Genomic DNA, 20082 nt, shown 5'->3' with positions numbered 1-20082 from the left:
CAACTAGAAAATTGAAGATTAAGTACTTTTAACCAGAAAATGTTTTTTACCTGTTCAGTGCTCTTAAGTATAATAAACAAACTTTAATATGGCTGTTCATTCCTTCAGGAAAAATCTACAGACTGATGAACAATATAAAAACATGTGTTTTCTGAAAACTGATCAACAAATAAACTTGCAGGCAATTAACTGATCTTAATTCAAGGGGTGCAGATTCCAGTGTGAACTCTGTTGTACAGCAGGTGTTTGTTTTGCTGATGGCTGTAATGTTTGAGAACTCTGCTGTCACTTGCTACTGTGTTGCTGTAGCAGTCACTGCCTGCATCCTTTTGTTAGGGCAGTTCATGTGTGTATTCCAGAACTTGTTTTAAGCGTGTTAACAAAGTAGCTTAATTAGCTTGCTTAAGTGGTTTGGGATAACCAAGCTGACCTGCCTAAAGCAAAGGAGTAAGCTTGCACATAAACTATTCCATCAGAAGAACTGCAGGCGTGTTAAACTCCATCAGTGCAACAGTGAGGAATGAGAGATGGCAATATGCTAGAGTCAGCTCCAGTTAAAACTGGAGGATAGCACTTGTGCATGTGAACTGATTTGGGGGTAAATGCATTTTTCTTTCAGTTTAAATCTATACCTAACAAATCTAAACTAAATCCATGTGGCTTTCAATGTAGCTTGAACTAGTAACATGGAAAAGCTGTTTGGTGTTAGTGTTGAGTAAAATGTCTGTAATACATACACTTTGTTTAATTAGCATATCTGTACAACTTGTGAAACTGTCTATTTTCCACAGGAGAAAAAAACTTCTGTAAAATGGAATATTGCTGCAGTTTGCAGTGTGCAGTCAGGTTGTTTTTTTTCCCCAACAAATGAACTAATTAACATCCTGTTAACCTGAAATATGTACTTCCTTTATTTTTTTGGAAGAAAGGGAGCATTTTATATATAATTCCTTGTGATAAGTGGAAAAAATTTCAAAACAAAGTTTTTGTCATGAAACAGTTTTTCACTAGAACAAATACTGTGAAGTTTGTGGTCATAGCAGTGTTATTCTCTGGGAAAGAATAGAAAGAACATTAACTCATTACTGAAAGCTAATCTGTTTTGTTACATTAGGAAATCACACTGGTTTTATTTAGCATAGTCCCCTCCCCTGTTTGGTTGCAGTATGTCCAAGTACCAAATATTTTGTCTCAAAACATACTATATTTGTTCTCCAAAGGTAAAAATGGTACTTTTTTAAATGCACCCGATAAAACTGTGTGCTTAAAAAAACCCCAATCCTCAAATTGACTTGCCTTCTTAAATTTCTTCTGAGCTTTTAAAGTTTTTACGCTCAAATGCATCTGTAGCTGAATCTATGTTCTTTAACATAGCACTTAGCCTGCTTGATCCATTAAAAAGAAATCAGTATGAAGAAGTGGGTCTTATAAAGGGTTGTGATGCTGTTAAAAGTGTGTTAAATAAAAAGCTTATTAAGCATAGTTCTACAATAAAAACAAAATAGAGACAGAAGTTTGACTCGTTCTGTTCTCCTCCTCCCCACCCTTAAAGTAACAGTGGTTTATGTGGGAGAAAAAGCAAGACTTTAATTCACAATTCAGTGCAAAAGCATTTAATTTTATAGTAATTTGTTTTTCTTTTAATAACTGCAAGGTACTTTGTTTTTCTGGAGTAAGCTTTTTTTGCAGTGCTCTGTTACAGAAAATCATACTAATAATTACATAATCTGTCACCTTTTTGTGTGCCAGTGAACATTATTACTGAAGAAATACAAAAACTTTATTAACTTGTGTTTTGGATTTTTTTGGTAAAATCTGATAGAAACTACTCAAGGAATATGTGGTGAGTGAGACTTCACAGATAGTCCACATCCTTGCTTTCTTAGACTGTTTTGCTTCAATGTGCTAATTAAATATGATATTGATATTAGGTAAAAGCACTTACATAAAGTCGGTAATATACAAAGAAGACTTGAGGGTTATGCATTCTCACAGAACTTTGAGGAAGTCCACCTTCTACTACATCTTTTAGGCTCTAAAAGCAGTATCAGGATGTCATATTTTTAAGTCCTACCTAGGAAAACTTTCACTAAAAGCTTAAGAATGGTTCATGATGATGTCCTCATTTCTGGATGGGAAGGCACCTGAATATCTGAATTGAAAAGCACATATGTCAGATTCAGTATGTCAAAGATGGTTTAATATTTACGTTATTCTGTGAAACGTGCAGTATTGTGGTGTTCCTTCTCTTTTCGCCTTCAGTGGACTTTGCTCTTGGGTCAGACAAGTTTGTTGAATATTGTATCAAAGCAAACCTTTCTGCTCAATAATAAACCCAACAAAAACCTGAATTGTTACAGAGTGATTACAGAGAGACCCTGTAATGGTTGGTAAGGATTTTCCTGTGACTGCTGTCAGGTGGAATATGGGGCAAGATGAATCATTGGCTTAGACCAAATTGGGGATTAAGTGGACTATCTTTAAGCTGCATTTAGTCAGCTAACTGTATTTGATAGAGAACCTGCTCTCATGGATAGAATTCAGATATTGGAAAAAAAAATGTCAGGAGGGGTAAGAGATCTTATAATGTGTCTCCCTTGCTTCTATTCAGGATATCAGTCAGCTGCGAGTTTGTTACTTGTGAACACTGTGAGGCCTCCTAAATCACTGAGCAACTATTCACATAGAACTGCTCGCCCCCTCAAACGTAGGTCTTCACTGAAAAATTCATGCATTTAATTATCTATTAGAACATGTCCAAAGAAAATCTGTTTGAATCCAACTGTATAATAGAGGATACATTAAAGGTGTAATGTAGTTATTTTTAAATAGTCCAAAGTAGCTTTTCAATGAAAATTAGAACATTTGAATAACACTTGGAAGAACTCAAGGATGACAACACCCTGCAACCTCTGTGGGAAAATGAGTTATCAGTTAAGTGAGAAGTGTCTGCATTTGTTCCCTAGAAGAAAATCAGAGTGACTAGGATTTTCTGGTTTCAAAATCTGATGAATATAAAAATGAATATGAAACCCCTGGATTTGTAAGATCTTGTAGTCCATGCTGGGGAAAGCAAACTTTGCATTGCTTAAGTTGTGTTCTTTTAAAAATGTGATGGTATATTGGCTTTTTGAGCCTTTCTTTTTTTTTCTGTAAGAAAGATAGCAGTTTTTCTTTTTTCCTAAGTGTGTGGAAAAGAGGGAATAGCTGGGCACCATTATTTAAATAATGTGTTTTAAAGTTAAGGTTCTGTCACTGGCAATTAATGTTACCATTTTGCATCATAATCTGTGTTACTTTTTGGGCTTGTTCATATTTCTGGGTGTGTCCAAGATTTTAGTGTAGCTTCATATGTTTTATGTAGGAAAGCTAATGCAGAATGAGTATTACGGAAGGAACTGTATTTAGGCAGACCTTGACACCCCTTCATGGATTTCAGAGATAGTCCATAAATTAAATTTAATCCAGTCAATCATAAAAATCCAGACAAAACCAAGTTTTGCTGGTAGTATATGTACAGTGTATGCTAAACATCCCTTTTTTAAACTGTGTTCTTGATCCTTTTGATTTCATATGTGAGGTTATTTTAGGAATAGTTTGTGTGTTATTTTAAAATAATACATGTGAGCTAATACAGCACAGAAGTCCTACCAATATATATAGCATTTTGCTTAACATGCTGCAGTCTTGTGGAGGAAATTAGTACGTTAAACTTCGTATTTTTAATCACTACTTCTTTGCAGTGCTTTTAAAATTACAAATATGAACAATGTAACATTGATGAATTACACTTCTGACAGCCCTGTATTGCAGAGATTGTTGAATACCCTGCAACTCTACAGCGGCCTTTTATTGTGAATGGATTTTTTTTTTTTCCCATGCTGTGAATTCAGTCATGGACAAAGTTACTATAGTAACTATTTGAGATATATTACTACATGCTCTATTTAATCAGCTAGTTGTCCAGAGTAATTAATGCTGAAAGGTAATTAAGGTCTGGTTCTGTTTATCTAGCGAAAAGCATCAACCATAACTTTTTATTCTTGATTTTATGATATGCAAAGATTGTAAAACCTAAATTGTTGCATCATGAGGCAGTATTACTACAGTATTGAAACCACAGTGGTTTTTGTCTTCCTGGGACTTGAGATACAAGACAGACCTTGAAATAGATCAGAATTTGGAGGTCATATAAGGTGAGAAGAATTATGTTGAAAATCATGGTGGGAGGTTGTGTGAGCAGTCTTGTTGCTGAAGGGAACTGAAAGAGATTTCAGATAGGGTTTAGGAATACAGAATGTAAGCGACGGAGACTGGGAACCTCAGACAGCACAGGGCATGAGTTAGGTTTAGTAATGCTAACAGGAAATACTGTTTTCTCAAGGAACATTATGAAATTTAGGTAAGATTTCTTCCTTGATAAGCAGGCTGCCTTTTAGTGAACTGAAGGAACGTGAAAGATTCAGGTAATCTCTTCAGGTGGTGTACAGGCTATATGCAATACCCATTTGTTTAGGAATTAATGTTGCCTCACTTACATCGCATTATTCTTCACTTGCTCGCTGTGCTGTGGTTAAGAAAGATGTTACATTCTTTTGAACCTACCACTGGGTAAGCCTTGCTTCCTGGGAGCGGGTTCTTCGACTTCTCTTACTTGCCCTCTTTCTCCCACTCTCCCCCAGCCCCCACCAAGACAGAAGCTAGAAACCAATGCTGAAGTTACAGTGCATCTCCTTAGGTACTGTTGGAAGCCTGTAGTTTCTCTTGCCAGTTCCTGAAGGTAGCATTTTTGTCCTGCAGCTGACTGGCAGGATTTCTTAATGTTGTCTTGTCAGTCCCCAGCCAGAATGCATTCTGAATTCAAAATTGCCATCTGCTTTAAAGTGAATGGGGACAGGAACATCACTACGATGTATCTTTCAGGACATGCGTCTCTCTTTGAGATACAGACTGTGTATTTCATTCTGTATTGTGGACTATTTCATTCATTTTGGAAAACTAAAATGGTTTTAAACTCTTCAGTCTTTTGAAAAAAGTCTGTTTCCTGCTGGTTGGTAACAAGTTAGAATGTATGCTTTCTTTTAATAATAACCTTTTAATGCAATTCTGCAGAGCATTTCCTTATGAAGACTTCACATACATATACTTCAGAATTTTCCGCTTGGAAAAAAACTGACATATGTACTGTATGTAATATATTCAGCAGTTGAATTAAGTTGCTGTAACAACATACCTTGTACACAGTCCTTAATTCCCTGAACTTAGATATAAAATTTTGTGAGGCGTTATTCCTCTGTACACTGCTGTTTAATCCTGTGCTTCCTATGGTTGTGGCTGAAAATCAGGCAGATTATTGGTGTGCTAATGAAGTTAACTGTGTTTCTAGCCCAGATGTCAGATCATTTCTTCAGATGGATAACCCAAAACACCAGTCAGATCCATCTGAAGATGAAGATGAAAGAAGCAGTCGAAAGGTAATAAACCAGAAGTAGAACAGCCTTCTAAATTTAGGTGCTTGAGAGCAATCTTAGGTATATTATTTACTGCAAATTACTGGTTGGTTGGTTTTGCAATAAAACTCCTATGTGCTCTTTTAAACAAATCTGTTTCACTGTGGGCTGTAAGGTATTTTTCTGTCAAATGTGAACTGCAGAGAGGGGTAAAAGTGATTGCTAGCTTTGTCTTGCTTCTTTCCCACTTGCTATATGGGTTAAAGAAACACAGCTTTAGTTATAGTGTAGCTGTCACAGGTTTTGCAATCCCTTCAAAGATTCTTACTAAGAACATCTGGCAAGGAGCAGGGGAGATTGAATGTTTAATCGTCTTTTTGTTTGCTTGCGTGTCCATTTTTTTCTAAAGGGGCAGAAATACAACTCTCTCAGGGAAAGAAATGCAGTTGGAGCAAGATGGATTTGATTTCATATATAACACTGTGTGAAGTCTGAAGCCTCTTTTGTCATAAAAAACACTATATGGCTAGATGAATTCTCTGAAAATTAGTTCACAGCCTCCAGAAATAGTGCTTTTTGAAAAAAAGAGTATTTCTAGGAAGGTAGAAGTGCCATATTAAAGCTTTCTCTATGGCTTACTTCTTCGCATACAGGTATGATAGTAGCATTTCCCTTCTTATTCAGCCCATTAAAGATATGAATTGTCATTTTGCTTTGTGTGAGATTCACAGCAGATTTAATGTTTTCTGAAAGTTTCACTTCCAAAGGTGCCAATCTTTGCTGTAATTTTTTTTAAGTTCTCAACAGCACTGTAAGCATACAGAAAAATTCTACTTTAAAATACTGCTTTCCTACTACTTTGAAAGGTATTTTAAGTAATATGGAATTTTCTAAACCTTCTTTGGAAAACTAGTGTGTTATGCCACAACGAATTCCAGAAGAGGAAGGGAGTGAATGCATAGTGGTCTGGACCATACTTTTTGATAGAAAATTCACCTTCTGATGGTTACTGTAAATGATGAAGCTGAAAAATGAGGAACAAAACCAAACCTTCAAAAACCTAAATCTTCTATACAGTAGATTTGTTAGAACTGTCCAGTACCATTGTGTGATTGGCCCTTATTAGTGAATAGTAGCATCCAGCGCTGCTGGCAGGGCGTTCTCTGCTTCTCTAGGAGTTCTGGTTTTGTGATGCCTGTTTGCCTGTCCTCTGTTAACTTGTGTTTGAATGCAGTTTATCCTTCCCTGATAAATTAAAAAAACCCAATGAGAGTACAAATACTACTTTTTTTTTTTTTAAATAAAAAAAAAAGAGGGGAGTGAAAATTACCTAAATTATAGTGGCTTCCTCCTCTCCCTGTAATTTACAAATTCTGTCTGGGTGTGTACTGGTATTCATGTCATTCCTGGAATTGAGTTAAGTTAACCTTTAATGTCAGACTAGAAAATGTTGGCAATGTTTTTCTTGGGGTGGGGAAAATGTTCACTTCTGGCTTTTTAAAAGCACAGTGTCTTTCATTAATTACTTTTGCGTAAGTAATGTGGGGGTTTTTTATTGGTAAGATCTTGGAAAATTTAGACTAAAAGGTAGAAAATACATTCCTAGAGCAAATACAGAAAGGGTTACGTTCTGGATGAGGAACAAGTTATTTGTTCAAAGGCTCTTAAATTTTTTTTCCTAATTTTGTACTCTGTGTCTGGACACAATTATTTTAATACCTTCATCCTTGAATGTTACATGTGTAGAAATAATTTGTGACGAGGTGATGACGGCCAGATATTTCAACTTGCAAAGTTCCCAATCTGGATGTTAGATCTCTTTAAAAATCTAATGTAACAAGTATAAAGGTATGGATTGAGGAAATTATTAATTTGAAAATACTCTACTGTTGGTTGGAATATATAAGAAAGAATTTTAAGAAAAGGAATTAAAAATAAATCTCTTTGTCTCTCCCAACAGTTAAACTCTACCTCACAGAATATCAACTTGGGACCATCTGGAAATCCTCAGTAGGTTTTAATTAAATTGAATTAAAAAGTAATTTAATTTAATACACAAATTTTATTTTAATTTTTGTAAATTAATTTTAAAACCTGAAAAGTTAAGGCTGAACGTAGTTTTTAATAGTGTGAAATAATTCTTTGGGGTGTGTGTGTACATATATATATATTAACAATTGTTTAAAAAACTTTTTTCCTTTTCACCTTCAAATTTTGTTAGTCTGCTATCATTTTACTTAAGAATGCTATAGCAAAGGTGACCTCTCTGTCTTGGGAGTGGTTCCACAAACATTAGTAATTGTGAACAGTTTCTGAAAACTATTTTGTTTTAATGCATGACAAAGGAGCAACTTACCTTGTTAAAGCCACAAACTTAGTTACTGCAGTCATAACTTGTTTTTCTGTTTGGTGTCTTCTGAGAGTTTCTGTTCTCCGTTCTGTGTGAATCTGTGCTTTTCATCTAGGATTAGGAGATGACTGCTGTTTTGGTTTTGCTTTCGTCACAGATTTGTTCTGGGCTAACAGGAGGAAATACTTAATAGATTGCAGTAAGAAATTAAATTTAAGAGCACTTCCCTTCAGGGGCAATAAATGGAGAGGTGTTATGGTGATGTAACTGTTATTCTGGAATTTTTAAACATGGTTAATGGTTTGCTGACAAAAATATCTCTGAATTGTATTCAGGAAGAAGTAAGGGAATCCTGGGAAGAACTGAAAGGAGTGGTGATATGGGAAGTGGAAAAACTGAGAGTGAATTCATATGTACACACACAAGAGGAAAGTGTTAGGGCCTCTTTCCTCTTGCCGTAGCTTAAAATGAGAAAGGAATGGATGGAGGGGAAGGATGGGATAGCCAGAGAGAGAATAGATAACACATTTGGTCCTTCCTTCCTTCCTTCCCCCATGTAAGCTTGAGAAGCCATTTGGCCTTCTGGAAATGAGAAATAAACTCCAAGAAAAGTCATGGGGAAATGGAGACTTAAAAATTACAAGAAAATAGAATATGGAGAATAAAAGAACAGTCTTGCTCCTCCTCTACATCTTAACCTTAAACTTTTAAAATAAACTCAAATGATGCATCTTGAATACTTTCCCTGGAGGAAAATGGAATTGCAAAATGAAGAGGAGTCATCATTTCCGAGGCAAAGTCTGCAGATGTCTAGGTGTTGGGTGGAGTGAAGAATAAAGGAGGGTGCTAACAGGCAGTTCTTCTCACATTACAACTCAAGTGCTACACTAGACTACAGCTATAAACCTTGTAATTTCTACCCAGATAACCTGTCTCCTTCTTAAATATATTTCAGTGCTAAACCAACAGACTTTGATTTCCTGAAAGTTATTGGGAAAGGCAGCTTTGGCAAGGTGAGCTTTCTTATTACTGTGTCTTGCCCTGTTGCAAGGAAGCTAGCTGGTGTCTTGTGCATAGTGACTGTTGGCTACAGACTTGGTCAGAGGTTTTGGAAGTGCTGTCAGTCTACATTGACATATAAACTGTCGTATTGGATCCCTGTTGCTGCTGCTGCTTTATAGCCCTGCCATTTTTTACCTGGTGTGGCAGTTGGCTGCCTCAGTCGCTTGTTGGGAGTGACAAAAAGGAGTGTTTCCCTTTCTCGTTAAGAGCAATAGGGATCCTCTGTTTCCCCCAGAGAGGAAGGGAGGTACCCTGTGCTTATGCAGCAGCTGCAGTATGCATCATGGCGTTTTCCTTTGTTGGCATGGACTGTTTTGTCAAACCCCTAATGCTATGGAGCAGTGAGAGCAACAGCCCATTGAAAAGTGACTTAAACATTGATATTCTACAAAGATGCAACAGAGAATCCCTCTTGAAAATTTTTTTTGAGGAGTGGTATTTTTCAAGTTATTCTTTTTTGTTAAATTATCTTTAATAAAAACAGCTGGAACTTATTTCGATAGAGATTCAGCAGGTCATGTAAAATAAATGTCATAATTCAGTCTCATGATACCACTGTCATGACGGATTTCTACTGAACTGTAAACTTGCTCTGTTAGTGATTATGTTGCTGATTGACTGTATTAGAAGCGAAGAAACTGTATTGTGAAAAAAAAAGCATGAATACTTTCCAGTTATGATGAAATTATGAAATTATTACTAACAGAATGTGATCTGCAATAATCACACTTCTTCATTTGTTTTGAATTTCACAGGTTCTTCTTGCAAAGCGAAAACTGGATGGGAAATACTATGCTGTCAAAGTGCTGCAGAAAAAAATTGTTCTTAATAGGAAAGAGGTAAAGAGACACATTCTTTCTTCACCCATCTCCCTTCCTTTTCCCCTTAATTACAAAATCATTCCTGTTTACTTATTGATCTTTTACTTCCTTACAGCAAAAACATATTATGGCTGAACGTAATGTGCTTTTGAAAAATGTGAAACATCCATTTTTGGTTGGATTACATTACTCATTCCAAACAACGGAAAAGCTTTACTTTGTCTTGGATTTCGTTAATGGAGGAGAGGTATGTGGTGGTTGTGTTTGGATTTGAGTTTCTTTTTTCTGTGAATTCTGGGTAGGAGGGGCAAAATAATCCTTTATAATGGGCTGTGGTCAGCATTCTCTCAACTTTGAAAATCCTGTTACTGTGTGCTTTTTTACTGCAGCCTTCTATAGCTATATGGACCCTGTTCCTCTTCTTGTCAACGACTTCAATCCCGAATTTATTCATGGTTCTCAGATACAAATAGTATATTTTACATAAATTTACCTTTATTACAAATTAATCTTATGTTGACATGTTTCACCATATAAAACTGTCTTTTTCTCTTGTATCTGCATTAGCTGAGATGCTAGTATTTTGGAAGTATAAGGAAGGAAACTGGCAACTGAATTTACTACATTGATATTATTGAAAACCTTTGCATTATTCCATAGGTTTGCATGGTTTAATTACTTATTATCAAATAGCCTTATCCTCAGGAATTTTTTCCTTGAAGCAATGCTGTTGAATCTGAAGAGCCATTAAGTGACTTGGGGAAAAACTTGTGAAAGGAAGGGAGAAAGTCTGTATATGTTTAAGATGTTCTAGAGCGGTTTGTCTTCAGCTAGGGACCTGTTGCTTTTCAAAGTACCCAGCACTGCCACAAGTGCTCAAGAAACTCCTGTATAAACTGGCTGCATAGCTAGTACACATGAAAAGAGTATAAAATGCTGCTTCCATTCCTTAAAAAGGTTTTGTGGAAAATCAAGGGTCTTGTAGACTAGTAATACCTATCTGGGAAAGTAGTTGTGACTGAAGAAAATAGTGTAGTGAAAAATTACTATATGAACAGAACTATCCAACATACATGCCTTGAAGAAGAGCTGTGTCTTGTCACTTGCTTTGTTTTCAATTTGGTGATTTATTGGTGTAAAATGTACACATTTCAGGTGCTTAAAGCAGATCAGGAAAGAAGGATGGGACAGGATACTGTTGTAGATGATAAACTCTGGTAGCTGAAAGAGTGCAGGGGAAGGGGTAGAATTTAAGTAGTTTGTTTTGGCATATCTTACAGTTTCCTATTATGTCACTGCAGCTGGATATACACAGACAAGTATAAAGTATGCTGAATAAACCAGGATGAAATAGGAACTGGGTTATCTGTTAGTCATATTCATGTGGCCTACTAGTATTTCTGATGCTCCTAGAGCTGGTGCTCTGACCCCTTTAAGTGTCAGAGTTGGGACAACATGGGCAAGTCTAGGGTACCGTCATTTTTAGACTGCGTCAGCAAGCTCCTGATTTGCTCTGCTCTGAATTCCTGGCCACAAGTTAGTTTGGCATTCTTCCAGGCGAACTAAAATACGGTTCAAAATAGCTTTCAGATTTCAATGAAGTGCTTGGAAAGCTCTGGCTTTTTATTTTTTCCCGAAGTTTGTAGGCAGAAAACTTCTGTTTTCTTAAAATTTTTATGATTTGAATGGGTAGGATAGTTAAATCTGTATGTTTATGATTTAATCTTTGGCTAGACTTCTGTTCTGTATCTGCTCAAACTATTTGAACCCAGACAGCTCTCTGTAGTTGAGAGATTCTGTGGATCAGCTTGGAATATACATCTCCCAAACTGATCTACATGTAGGTGATTTCAAAATACAATTCTATAAATACTTACATACAAAACTTTGAATACAAGCAGATACAAAAATGGAAGATTACTTACTTGACACCAGGTTATATTCTGTTAGGAAGCTGTCTTGCATGATTTAATCTTTCTGACTTCTGTTCACAGCTTAGTAGTTTACTCTAGTTCCTTTTAACTAGTCTTGGTTTTGGGGGAATATCCTTATGTGTTTTGAGTTACCTATCCATTTCTGAGCTACAAAAGAGAAGAAAGGGAATAAAGGAATGCCAAAGTTATGCAGCAAAAACAATTCTGTTTGATTTTGTTTTTTAAAAAAGTGGACAGCTAAATAAAATTACTTTTTACTGTTAAAATTGCATGTTATTAACCTGATTTTTGTGCATAATGTTCTTATTTACTATTTGCATATTTACAGCTGTTCTTTCACTTACAAAGAGAACGTTCCTTTCCTGAGCACAGAGCCAGATTTTATGCTGCTGAAATAGCTAGTGCACTGGGCTACTTACACTCCATTAATATAGTGTACAGGTAAGTTTCTGAAATGCATCCTTGTCCTGAAGAAGTTCAAAATAGGACAAATTATTGTATTAAAAACCACTACATGAAATCATCTTATGGATAACTTGAACATAGCAAGTTTACCAAAACTTGAAGCTTTCAGCTGAAGAATAAAAGTCCTTGCCTCTGAAGCTCTTGTGTTAGTGACTGCTGTTTTGAATTAATACAGTATTTTTTTTAAATAGGGATTTAAAACCAGAAAACATTCTCCTAGATTCACTGGTAAGTATGCAACATTATTTTTGGTTTTCTGTGTTCTCTCACAAAATTGATACTTAGGTGTATCCACATGTTGACCATGTTCTGTTTTTTAAAATACTACTCTTCCTTAAACAGGGCCATGTTGTGTTGACAGACTTTGGACTTTGTAAAGAAGGGATTGCAAGTTCTGATACCACTGCAACTTTCTGTGGGACACCAGAAGTATGTTGACAACTTTTATGGGTTTTGGCTAGTAATTAATGACTGTTGACTATTATTAATATTTGTGTATCTGGAAGATCAAATACTCTGTACTGTTGGAGATCTCAATTCTTTTAACAAGCTCTTCCATGAAACCAAACCAAAGACGAGCTTCCTGCAGATCTGGTTTGTCCTTTTTACTAATACACAGTGTCTCCTACGTAGTACCCACATGTCCATAACTGATCTCTTCCTTCCTTCTTCCAATCCTTTTCAAACATTGTTTCCTCCTGTGTCTCCCAGCCACTGGCTAGGCACAGAACAGTTAGTGTAACAGCTGCAGCAGATTGCAAATATTACCACATCCTGGCACTGATTTTTAGTAAGTTTATAGGGACTTAATATCTGTGAGTCTTAAGCAACTTTTGCATGCATGTGAAACTTTGAACTTGCTGACTGAGTTTATTGAACTGTTGTCTTTTTACTGAGAAACTGTGCTGGAAAACTTGGAATCTGAAAATCTTGAACACATACTAGGGATTCACTGAAATGCCAGGATTAGTGGCTTTGATAATTTGATAAACATACTTTAAATTACAGAAAAGGCCTTGAAGGCAGTGAAAGATGAATGAGGAGTGTTTAGCTGAAACAACTAAAAAAAAAAAAATAAAAAAAAAATAAGAGGGGGTGGGCAGGTGGCAACATGTGACAACTTGTAGTTATGATCAGAGTAGGAATCCATAAAGCTGAGTGGTAGATGTGAGCTGAAGCAATATTTCTTGAATGTTTTGGAAAGTTCAAAAGGCAATATATAGAACACTGGTAACTCTGGATCTGTTTGAGAAAATCTGTGGGCCTTTTTTCCCTCATGTTCAGAGGCTTAGTCTTCATGCTTACCTTGGACTTGCATAAATTGCAACGTAAGAGAACGCTAATGCTGTTGCTTTGTACACATTCTTAAAAATATCAGAACTAAACATGGTAGTTGTGTATTAGTCTTTCTAATCCAAGATTTAATTAAAATCTTTCATAATCCTGCTAAAAGTATAATGATCTTCTCAGTGTTTCTAAACACAGAGTTGAATGACTTGGGTGAGTTCCAACATCTAAAAAGCTCAAAGGAGGTTGTGAAAGATTAGAAAAAGCTTAAGTTGTTGAGTTCAAAATACTTCAGCTTCTTTTCATGCTTTTGCAGGGTTATCTATAGACAAATGCGTTACAGGGCACTCGGAAAGTTTGAGGAATACTGATCTAGTTAAACTGAGTTTGTTGTCTGACAATGCTATGATCTATTTGTAAATTAAATTTCAGAATCTGGATAAGAATGATAAAGTGAGCATCCTCTTGTTTTATGAGGCTAGAAACTGTGTGTGCTGCAGATGGGGACTGAGATGATGATCCAGCCATAGTAACTTTATATTACATATTCACAAAGAAGAGTCTCATGTTACGAAGTAGCTGTCCTAGTGCTGTAGGGTTAATAAGCTCTGACATGCTGAGTAGATTTCTTGCAAGGCAGATGGAAACCAGTTAGCACTGTCATTCCGTGTTTGATGGTACTGGATGTTTATCGTAAGTCAGTCAAGTGATACCTATTTGACAAGAATCTTTAGTTCAGTAACTCACAACTCATGCCCTCATTGGGATTTGCAGTGAAACTTCCTATGCTACACAAGTTGTCACGAATTATAGATTTGAGGCAGAATTAATATCTTTCATTTTTATGTACTACGTGGGGAGCATACAGGCTTAGGGTGGCAGAATGGGCAGGGCTAGTAGCCAGCTTACTGAGAGATGTTGCCACTGTAACAGTGCAGCAACCTATCTGAAATATAAAGCAAGGTAAAGTAGTTTGGTGGCAAAGTAGTTTGGCAAAACAGTAGTGTGTGGGAAGTATTGTTTCAGTTGGGAAAAGAGCTGTCCTACTTGGAAAATGACCACATGGTGGTGAAGTATTTGCCAGGTTTGTTGAAGGACAAGATAAATACTTAGGAGTCTTACAATTGCTACGAAGCAGCTTTTCCTGAAAGTGTTTACTGTGATGTGACTAAAACATAGGTTTTATTCGTGCTAGCCTAATGCTCTAAAACACTTTTTCGTTTATTTTTTATTTTAGTATCTTGCACCAGAAGTCATTAAAAAGCAGCCCTATGACAACACAGTAGACTGGTGGTGCCTTGGTGCAGTTCTTTATGAAATGCTTTATGGGCTGGTATGTACTTAACATGTGGGGGGCGGGGGTTGCTTCCCTCCTCTCTCCCCCTTTATGTGAAGTAACCCTGGAGTGTTGTTAAAGATGCTAACTTTTGCAAAATACTGAAATACTTCACTTAAATGGATTAACAGTTTGTCTTAATGTAGCACCTGTTTTTTCTCTTTTGGATTTTTCATTGCCTCTTGCTGTCTGAAATTTTACTTTCCAGTGAACTGCTGGGTATCCGCTGTGATGAAGACAAGTAGTCATCACTTTGAGGGAATGTGAGAGTAAAATGAATCAACAGCGATAATACCCAATAAAAAACCCCAGCATATAAGTAAAATTTTGCCAAATACTGGAATAAATAAAATTAAAGTACTTTTCTGCTTAGGCCTCCCAGGTTTTCTCCTAGCTTTTCCATTTCTTGATAAGCAGCATTAGGAAAAAAAAAAACACCACCTTACTATGCTTGTTCTAGTCATGTGTAGTTACTCCAGTAACAATCTGTTCTGTTGGTTTTCTTGAGTTTGATCTCCTCCCATAGGACCTTACATGGGGAGATAGGTATCTTTTTCCACTCATGTTCTTTTAAAGTAAGTTCAATGGCAGCTTTGAAGCTGGATGGCATCTATGACTACTTAGGAGTGTGAGAACATGTTAGGAGACGAGGAGGTGGGTAGAGATGCTATCAAGTGTAAAGATCTGGCAATGGTGATAACTGAATTAGAAGTTAGCAGTGCGTAAGAAGAGGTAGCCTTCTTCACTGCTAGCAGTTTGCACTTCTTATAGAATCATTTACTGATCATACACATGAAACAATATTGCATGTGGCTTCAAATTAATGTATAACATTCTTTTTTTAGCCTCCTTTTTACTGCCGTGATGTTGCTGAGATGTACGAGAATATTCTTCATAAACCCCTAGTACTGCGCCCAGGAATTAGTCTCACAGCCTGGTCTATTCTGGAAGAACTTTTGGAGAAAGATCGGCAATGCAGACTTGGAGCAAGGGAAGATTTTGTATGTAACGTCCTAATTTATCAAGCCCTACTTCATTTAAAGGGACATGACCAACTTTATGTGCATGGCACAGGTTTAATAGTTGGAGGTAGAGATTGTTCTGTTATCTCTGTCTGTGTTTCTCCTCCTTATTTCTTCATTAAAGATGCCAGTTTGGTCGGTCCCTGGAAGGTGTTGAGGATAGAAGAGAGATGATTGTTGTGGGATTTAATATTTTTAGCTTGGTTGCTGCTGTACCTGCCAGCAAAGGAAACGCACAATTCCTGGTGTAGTAGCCACTAAGATGTACTAAGGCAGATTTCACTGTTCATAGTGAAACTGGGAAATAGTCAAAAGAAAACGCTATTTTCTGGTAATGCCAGTTTAAGTAACTACATGAAAGCCAGCCTTCAGATAAAGAGGAAGCCTGGTATCATGCAAACAGCAGCTCTTTGTGGGTTTTTTTTTTTTTTTTAGCCTTAAAATCGTGGCAGATATTTTCCCAGTGTAACAACAAAAACTCAGTTTGCAAGGTCATGTGAGAAAGTATAAATGTCTTCGGAACCGTGTGATATGATAAGGAATGATCTAGAAGGACTTCTCCATCCATTAATTGTGAGATCTTCATAGTATTCTGTTTGCAGTCTTACTGTTAGGTAGTGTGTTGATCTGGTAACAGAGCATTTGGGCTCTTGACATTGAACTTTCTCACAGTGGGGAGCAAGATGAAAGGATGGTAGCATTTAACACAACTGTTTGCTGCTTCGTAACTAGTAGGCATATTGCAGAGATGTTGAAGTAGACAATTCTTAGACTATCTGCTTTACAAAAATTAACAATTTTAAGGCAGGAGCAGAGATACTAACAAAGCGTTTTTATTCTGTGGTAGACTTCAAAGTTGTTAATTTTAAGGCTTAAAAGCAGAAAATGTGAACTTAAAAGGAAACTATCTTGTAGAGGCAGCCTAACAAATTTTAATTGCTGTTTTTACAACTACAGCTTTTATTGCAAAGTTAGCTGAATAAACTGATGAAGGACTTCCTTATGTGCATGCGGTCTGAAGTAGTTTTTACAACGAGGCACACAGTGGATTTCTCAAATACCTAAAATCTTTATTCCTTGCTGCAGCTTGAAATTCAAAAGCACCCGTTCTTTGAATCTCTCAGCTGGACTGATCTTCTTCAGAAGAAGATTCCACCACCATTTAATCCTAATGTGGTAGGTGCTGTTTGAGTTCATACCTGCCAAATTTCTGCCTTTGAGGGCTCATCTATTTGCAAAGAGTGCTTGTTTCAGAATGAGGAAGGGGAACCCCCCCCAGTGCTGACTGGCCTTTTGAGCGGTCATGCTTTTCAGCAGTGATACTGTCTTTTTTTTCACTTAAAACTTGGTTTGATGTATCACCTTTTCTTCTGCTCATTTCTGTCAAAAGTACTGTCAGTTTTTGTGGGATCTGAAGACCAAAGAAGAAAATACAGATAGCCTCTTCACTTGAAGACTTCGCAAAAGACTGCTTGCTTTTTTTTTGTCGTTATTAAGCTTTAGTGGCAGATTTTGATCTTCCCATCAGTTTAAACTGTGTCAGCCTGTGACTGCTTGTCCAAAAACTTGGGGTGGGGGTGAGTGGTGGGGAGGAAGACCTTCCTAAAGTCACATCCGAGGATCACCTTTTGTTGAGTCTGCGTTCTGTTTGGTGAAGAAGCCTTAGCTGTCTTGTCTCTTCTCTCTGTGACTAAATATTACTATGCTTTATTTTTTTAGGCATGTTACTGGGAAGCTGATCTTTCATAACAATAGAACCATTGCTAGAATTTAATGCTTAAAATTTTATTGATGGAAAAGGGAGAAAGAATTTGGTGTGGTTTGGGGTTGGGGAAGCAGGTTGGTGGGTTTTGGTTTCTGTGGGGTTTTTTTGGTTTGGGTTTTTTTTTCGTTGTTTGATTTTGTGGGTTTGAGGGTGGAGTGAGGGGATTAGTTTCTGCATCTTCGTAACAGTCATTTAAGAAAGAGATATTTCTTCATATTTCTAAGGTTTATCAGATCATAAAGGTTTGTAACTCCATCCTAAAAGAAACAAGGAGGCCTTTAATAGCTGTTTTCAGAGATGCTTCCTGAAATTTCCTGTATTTAAATAAGAATGAATGACATAAATAGTCTCGGGTTAAATTTGAAAACTAAAGGACAAGCACAAGTTTAAAACACAGTATTAATACAACTGATAGATCTTTCTATTTTCTAGGTTGGACCAGATGATATTGGGAATTTTGATGCAGTGTTCACAGAAGAAATGGTCCCATATTCAGTTTGTGTTTCTTCAGATTACAACATTGTTAATGCCAGTGTCCTAGAGGCGGATGATGCATTTGTTGGATTTTCTTACGCACCACCTTCTGAAGATATGTTTTCCTAGGAAGTTAGAAGCCAACAGTGTGTTGGAAGTCTTGGAGTGAACTGAAGTCTTAGGGTTATGGACACATTCCAGAACAGCGTAATTCCAGAACTAGTGCCTAGTTTTGTATGTAGGTTTGAAACCTATGAACAAACTGTCTCTGCTGTATAGGAGGAATTTGGGCATTTTGGATGGCTTTCTTTGGGATGTAACTGTTTGTTCCTGCTGCAGAAAATATTTTTTAAAATCTTTAAAAAGCGCTCTCTACATATTTTTAAGCAAAAACACTGACTGTTCTCCTCAGTCCCTTCAAGTTTACATTCATACCTATCTAAGATTTAACTGGCACAAACAGCAGCAAATTTAGTAAATTTATAAATGCTTTTGTACTATTTACAGTGACTTTGTGCTTGAATTGTAACTATGCAAATTGTCTTTTGTATATCCTGGTTTAAAAAAGGTAAATGTTTTCCCTGTTATATCAGTTTGAAATATACATTAATTTACCTGTTAGCACTTAAATGAGAGGTTAATATAAATTAAGACCAAGATTCTTAAAAGACTTCTGCAGACTGACAAGTTGGTCATATGAAACTGGATTGTTGCTCTTGCACTTGCTGCAGCACCTGTTTGTTCAACTGTATTGTGTGCGGTATGGGGGATTACTCAAAGCAAGGATGGAACAAATCAACTGGATCAGTTTGGTAACATTATTGATCATGTGTTCTGCTTTTCTTTCCTCCCTGAGCTAAACACATCTATATTTCAACTGCATTAAAAATGGTTTTGGTTAAAACTCTGCTTTTCCAAAGATATAATATGCAATAATCACTGTTCCTTTAAAAGGCTCTCTTGCTTTAACCTTTTGGGGTGGGTGGTGAGGGGATCATGCCAAATACTTAGAGGTTTTTCTCACGGATTTATAGTTTGAAACACTGTTATGTTCCAGACTGGTTGTCAACAGTTTGTCAACATTCATAGCTACTTGTCTTTGTGTTCCAGTTTGCACCATTTTTAAATCTTCACTTGGTATTGGGGGGGGGGGGGGGGGCGGGGAAGTGTAAATTACGCTGATAATTTTTAAAATGTGAAAAGCTGTTGTATTTCTCAAACATACATGTGTATGGACAAACTGATAACTGAACAATTTCTGTTTAAGGAAATATTTTTAAACAATGCAAAAAAAGACTGCAGTTAGTATATAAAGGCCTATCATGGTAGTAGTTTTATTATATAACTTGTAAATAACAACTTATTTTTGTCTGTTACTTCAGAAATGTTCTGTGGTTTTTGTTCATAAAGACATTCAATGAAATGACCTGAGCGAAGGCTGACCAGGCGCTCATGAGTAGTCACCAGTTCACTAGGCAGTACTTAATAACGAGAGACAACGGGTTTACAAATAGGCTGTCCTTTAGTACCTGCTGCGCTGCGGGCCCATGACCCCGGCGGCGGTGCCTGTGCGCAGGGCGGGGGTGGCGTTTGCCTGGCCGGGGCGGCGGGGCGCTTGGTGAGGCAGCCCGTGAGGGGACCGGCAGCGGCGGCCCCCGGCAGCGGCGGCCCCCGGCAGCGGCGGCCCCCGGCAGCGGCGGCCCCCGGCAGCGGCGGCCCCCGGCAGCGGCGGCCCCCGGCAGCGGCGGCCCCCGGCAGCGGCGGCCCCCGGCAGCGGCGGCCCCCGGCAGCGGCGGCCCCCGGCAGCGGCGGCCCCCGGCAGCGGCGGCCCCCGGCAGCGGCGGCCCCCGGCAGCGGCGGCCCCCGGCAGCGGCGGCCCCCGGCAGCGGCGGCCCCCGGCAGCGGCGGCCCCCGGCAGCGGCGGCCCCCGGCAGCGGCGGCCCCCGGCAGCGGCGGCCCCCGGCAGCGGCGGCCCCCGGCAGCGGCGGCCCCCGGCAGCGGCGGCCCCCGGCAGCGGCGGCCCCCGGCAGCGGCGGCCCCCGGCAGCGGCGGCCCCCGGCAGCGGCGGCCCCCGGCAGCGGCGGCCCCCGGCAGCGGCGGCCCCCGGCAGCTGCTT

General features: G+C 38.2%; 1 protein-coding gene across 4 annotated transcripts in view; it reads left to right on the top strand.

The window, feature by feature from the left end:
* The window catches only part of SGK3 (serum/glucocorticoid regulated kinase family member 3), a 61426-nt gene extending 42084 nt beyond the window's left edge, over positions 1-19342 (top strand). For all 4 annotated transcript variants that reach the window (XM_055798896.1, XM_055798897.1, XM_055798895.1 and 1 more), the window contains exons 6-17: positions 5387-5474; positions 7411-7460; positions 8756-8813; positions 9618-9701; positions 9799-9930; positions 11946-12058; positions 12274-12310; positions 12425-12511; positions 14607-14702; positions 15551-15706; positions 16814-16903; positions 17925-19342. In XM_055798896.1, the coding sequence (XP_055654871.1) occupies positions 5387-5474; positions 7411-7460; positions 8756-8813; positions 9618-9701; positions 9799-9930; positions 11946-12058; positions 12274-12310; positions 12425-12511; positions 14607-14702; positions 15551-15706; positions 16814-16903; positions 17925-18095 (1162 nt within the window). In that variant the 3' untranslated portion in view covers positions 18096-19342. The remainder of the gene's footprint in view (positions 1-5386; positions 5475-7410; positions 7461-8755; positions 8814-9617; positions 9702-9798; positions 9931-11945; positions 12059-12273; positions 12311-12424; positions 12512-14606; positions 14703-15550; positions 15707-16813; positions 16904-17924) is intronic.
* Positions 19343-20082: the final 740 nt, after the last annotated feature.

This window comes from Falco peregrinus, chromosome 3, assembly GCF_023634155.1.
Source record: "Falco peregrinus isolate bFalPer1 chromosome 3, bFalPer1.pri, whole genome shotgun sequence".
Lineage (NCBI taxonomy): Eukaryota > Metazoa > Chordata > Aves > Falconiformes > Falconidae > Falco > Falco peregrinus.
Note: the sequence above shows the minus strand (reverse complement) of the source record. Positions and strands in the feature narration are given on the sequence as shown.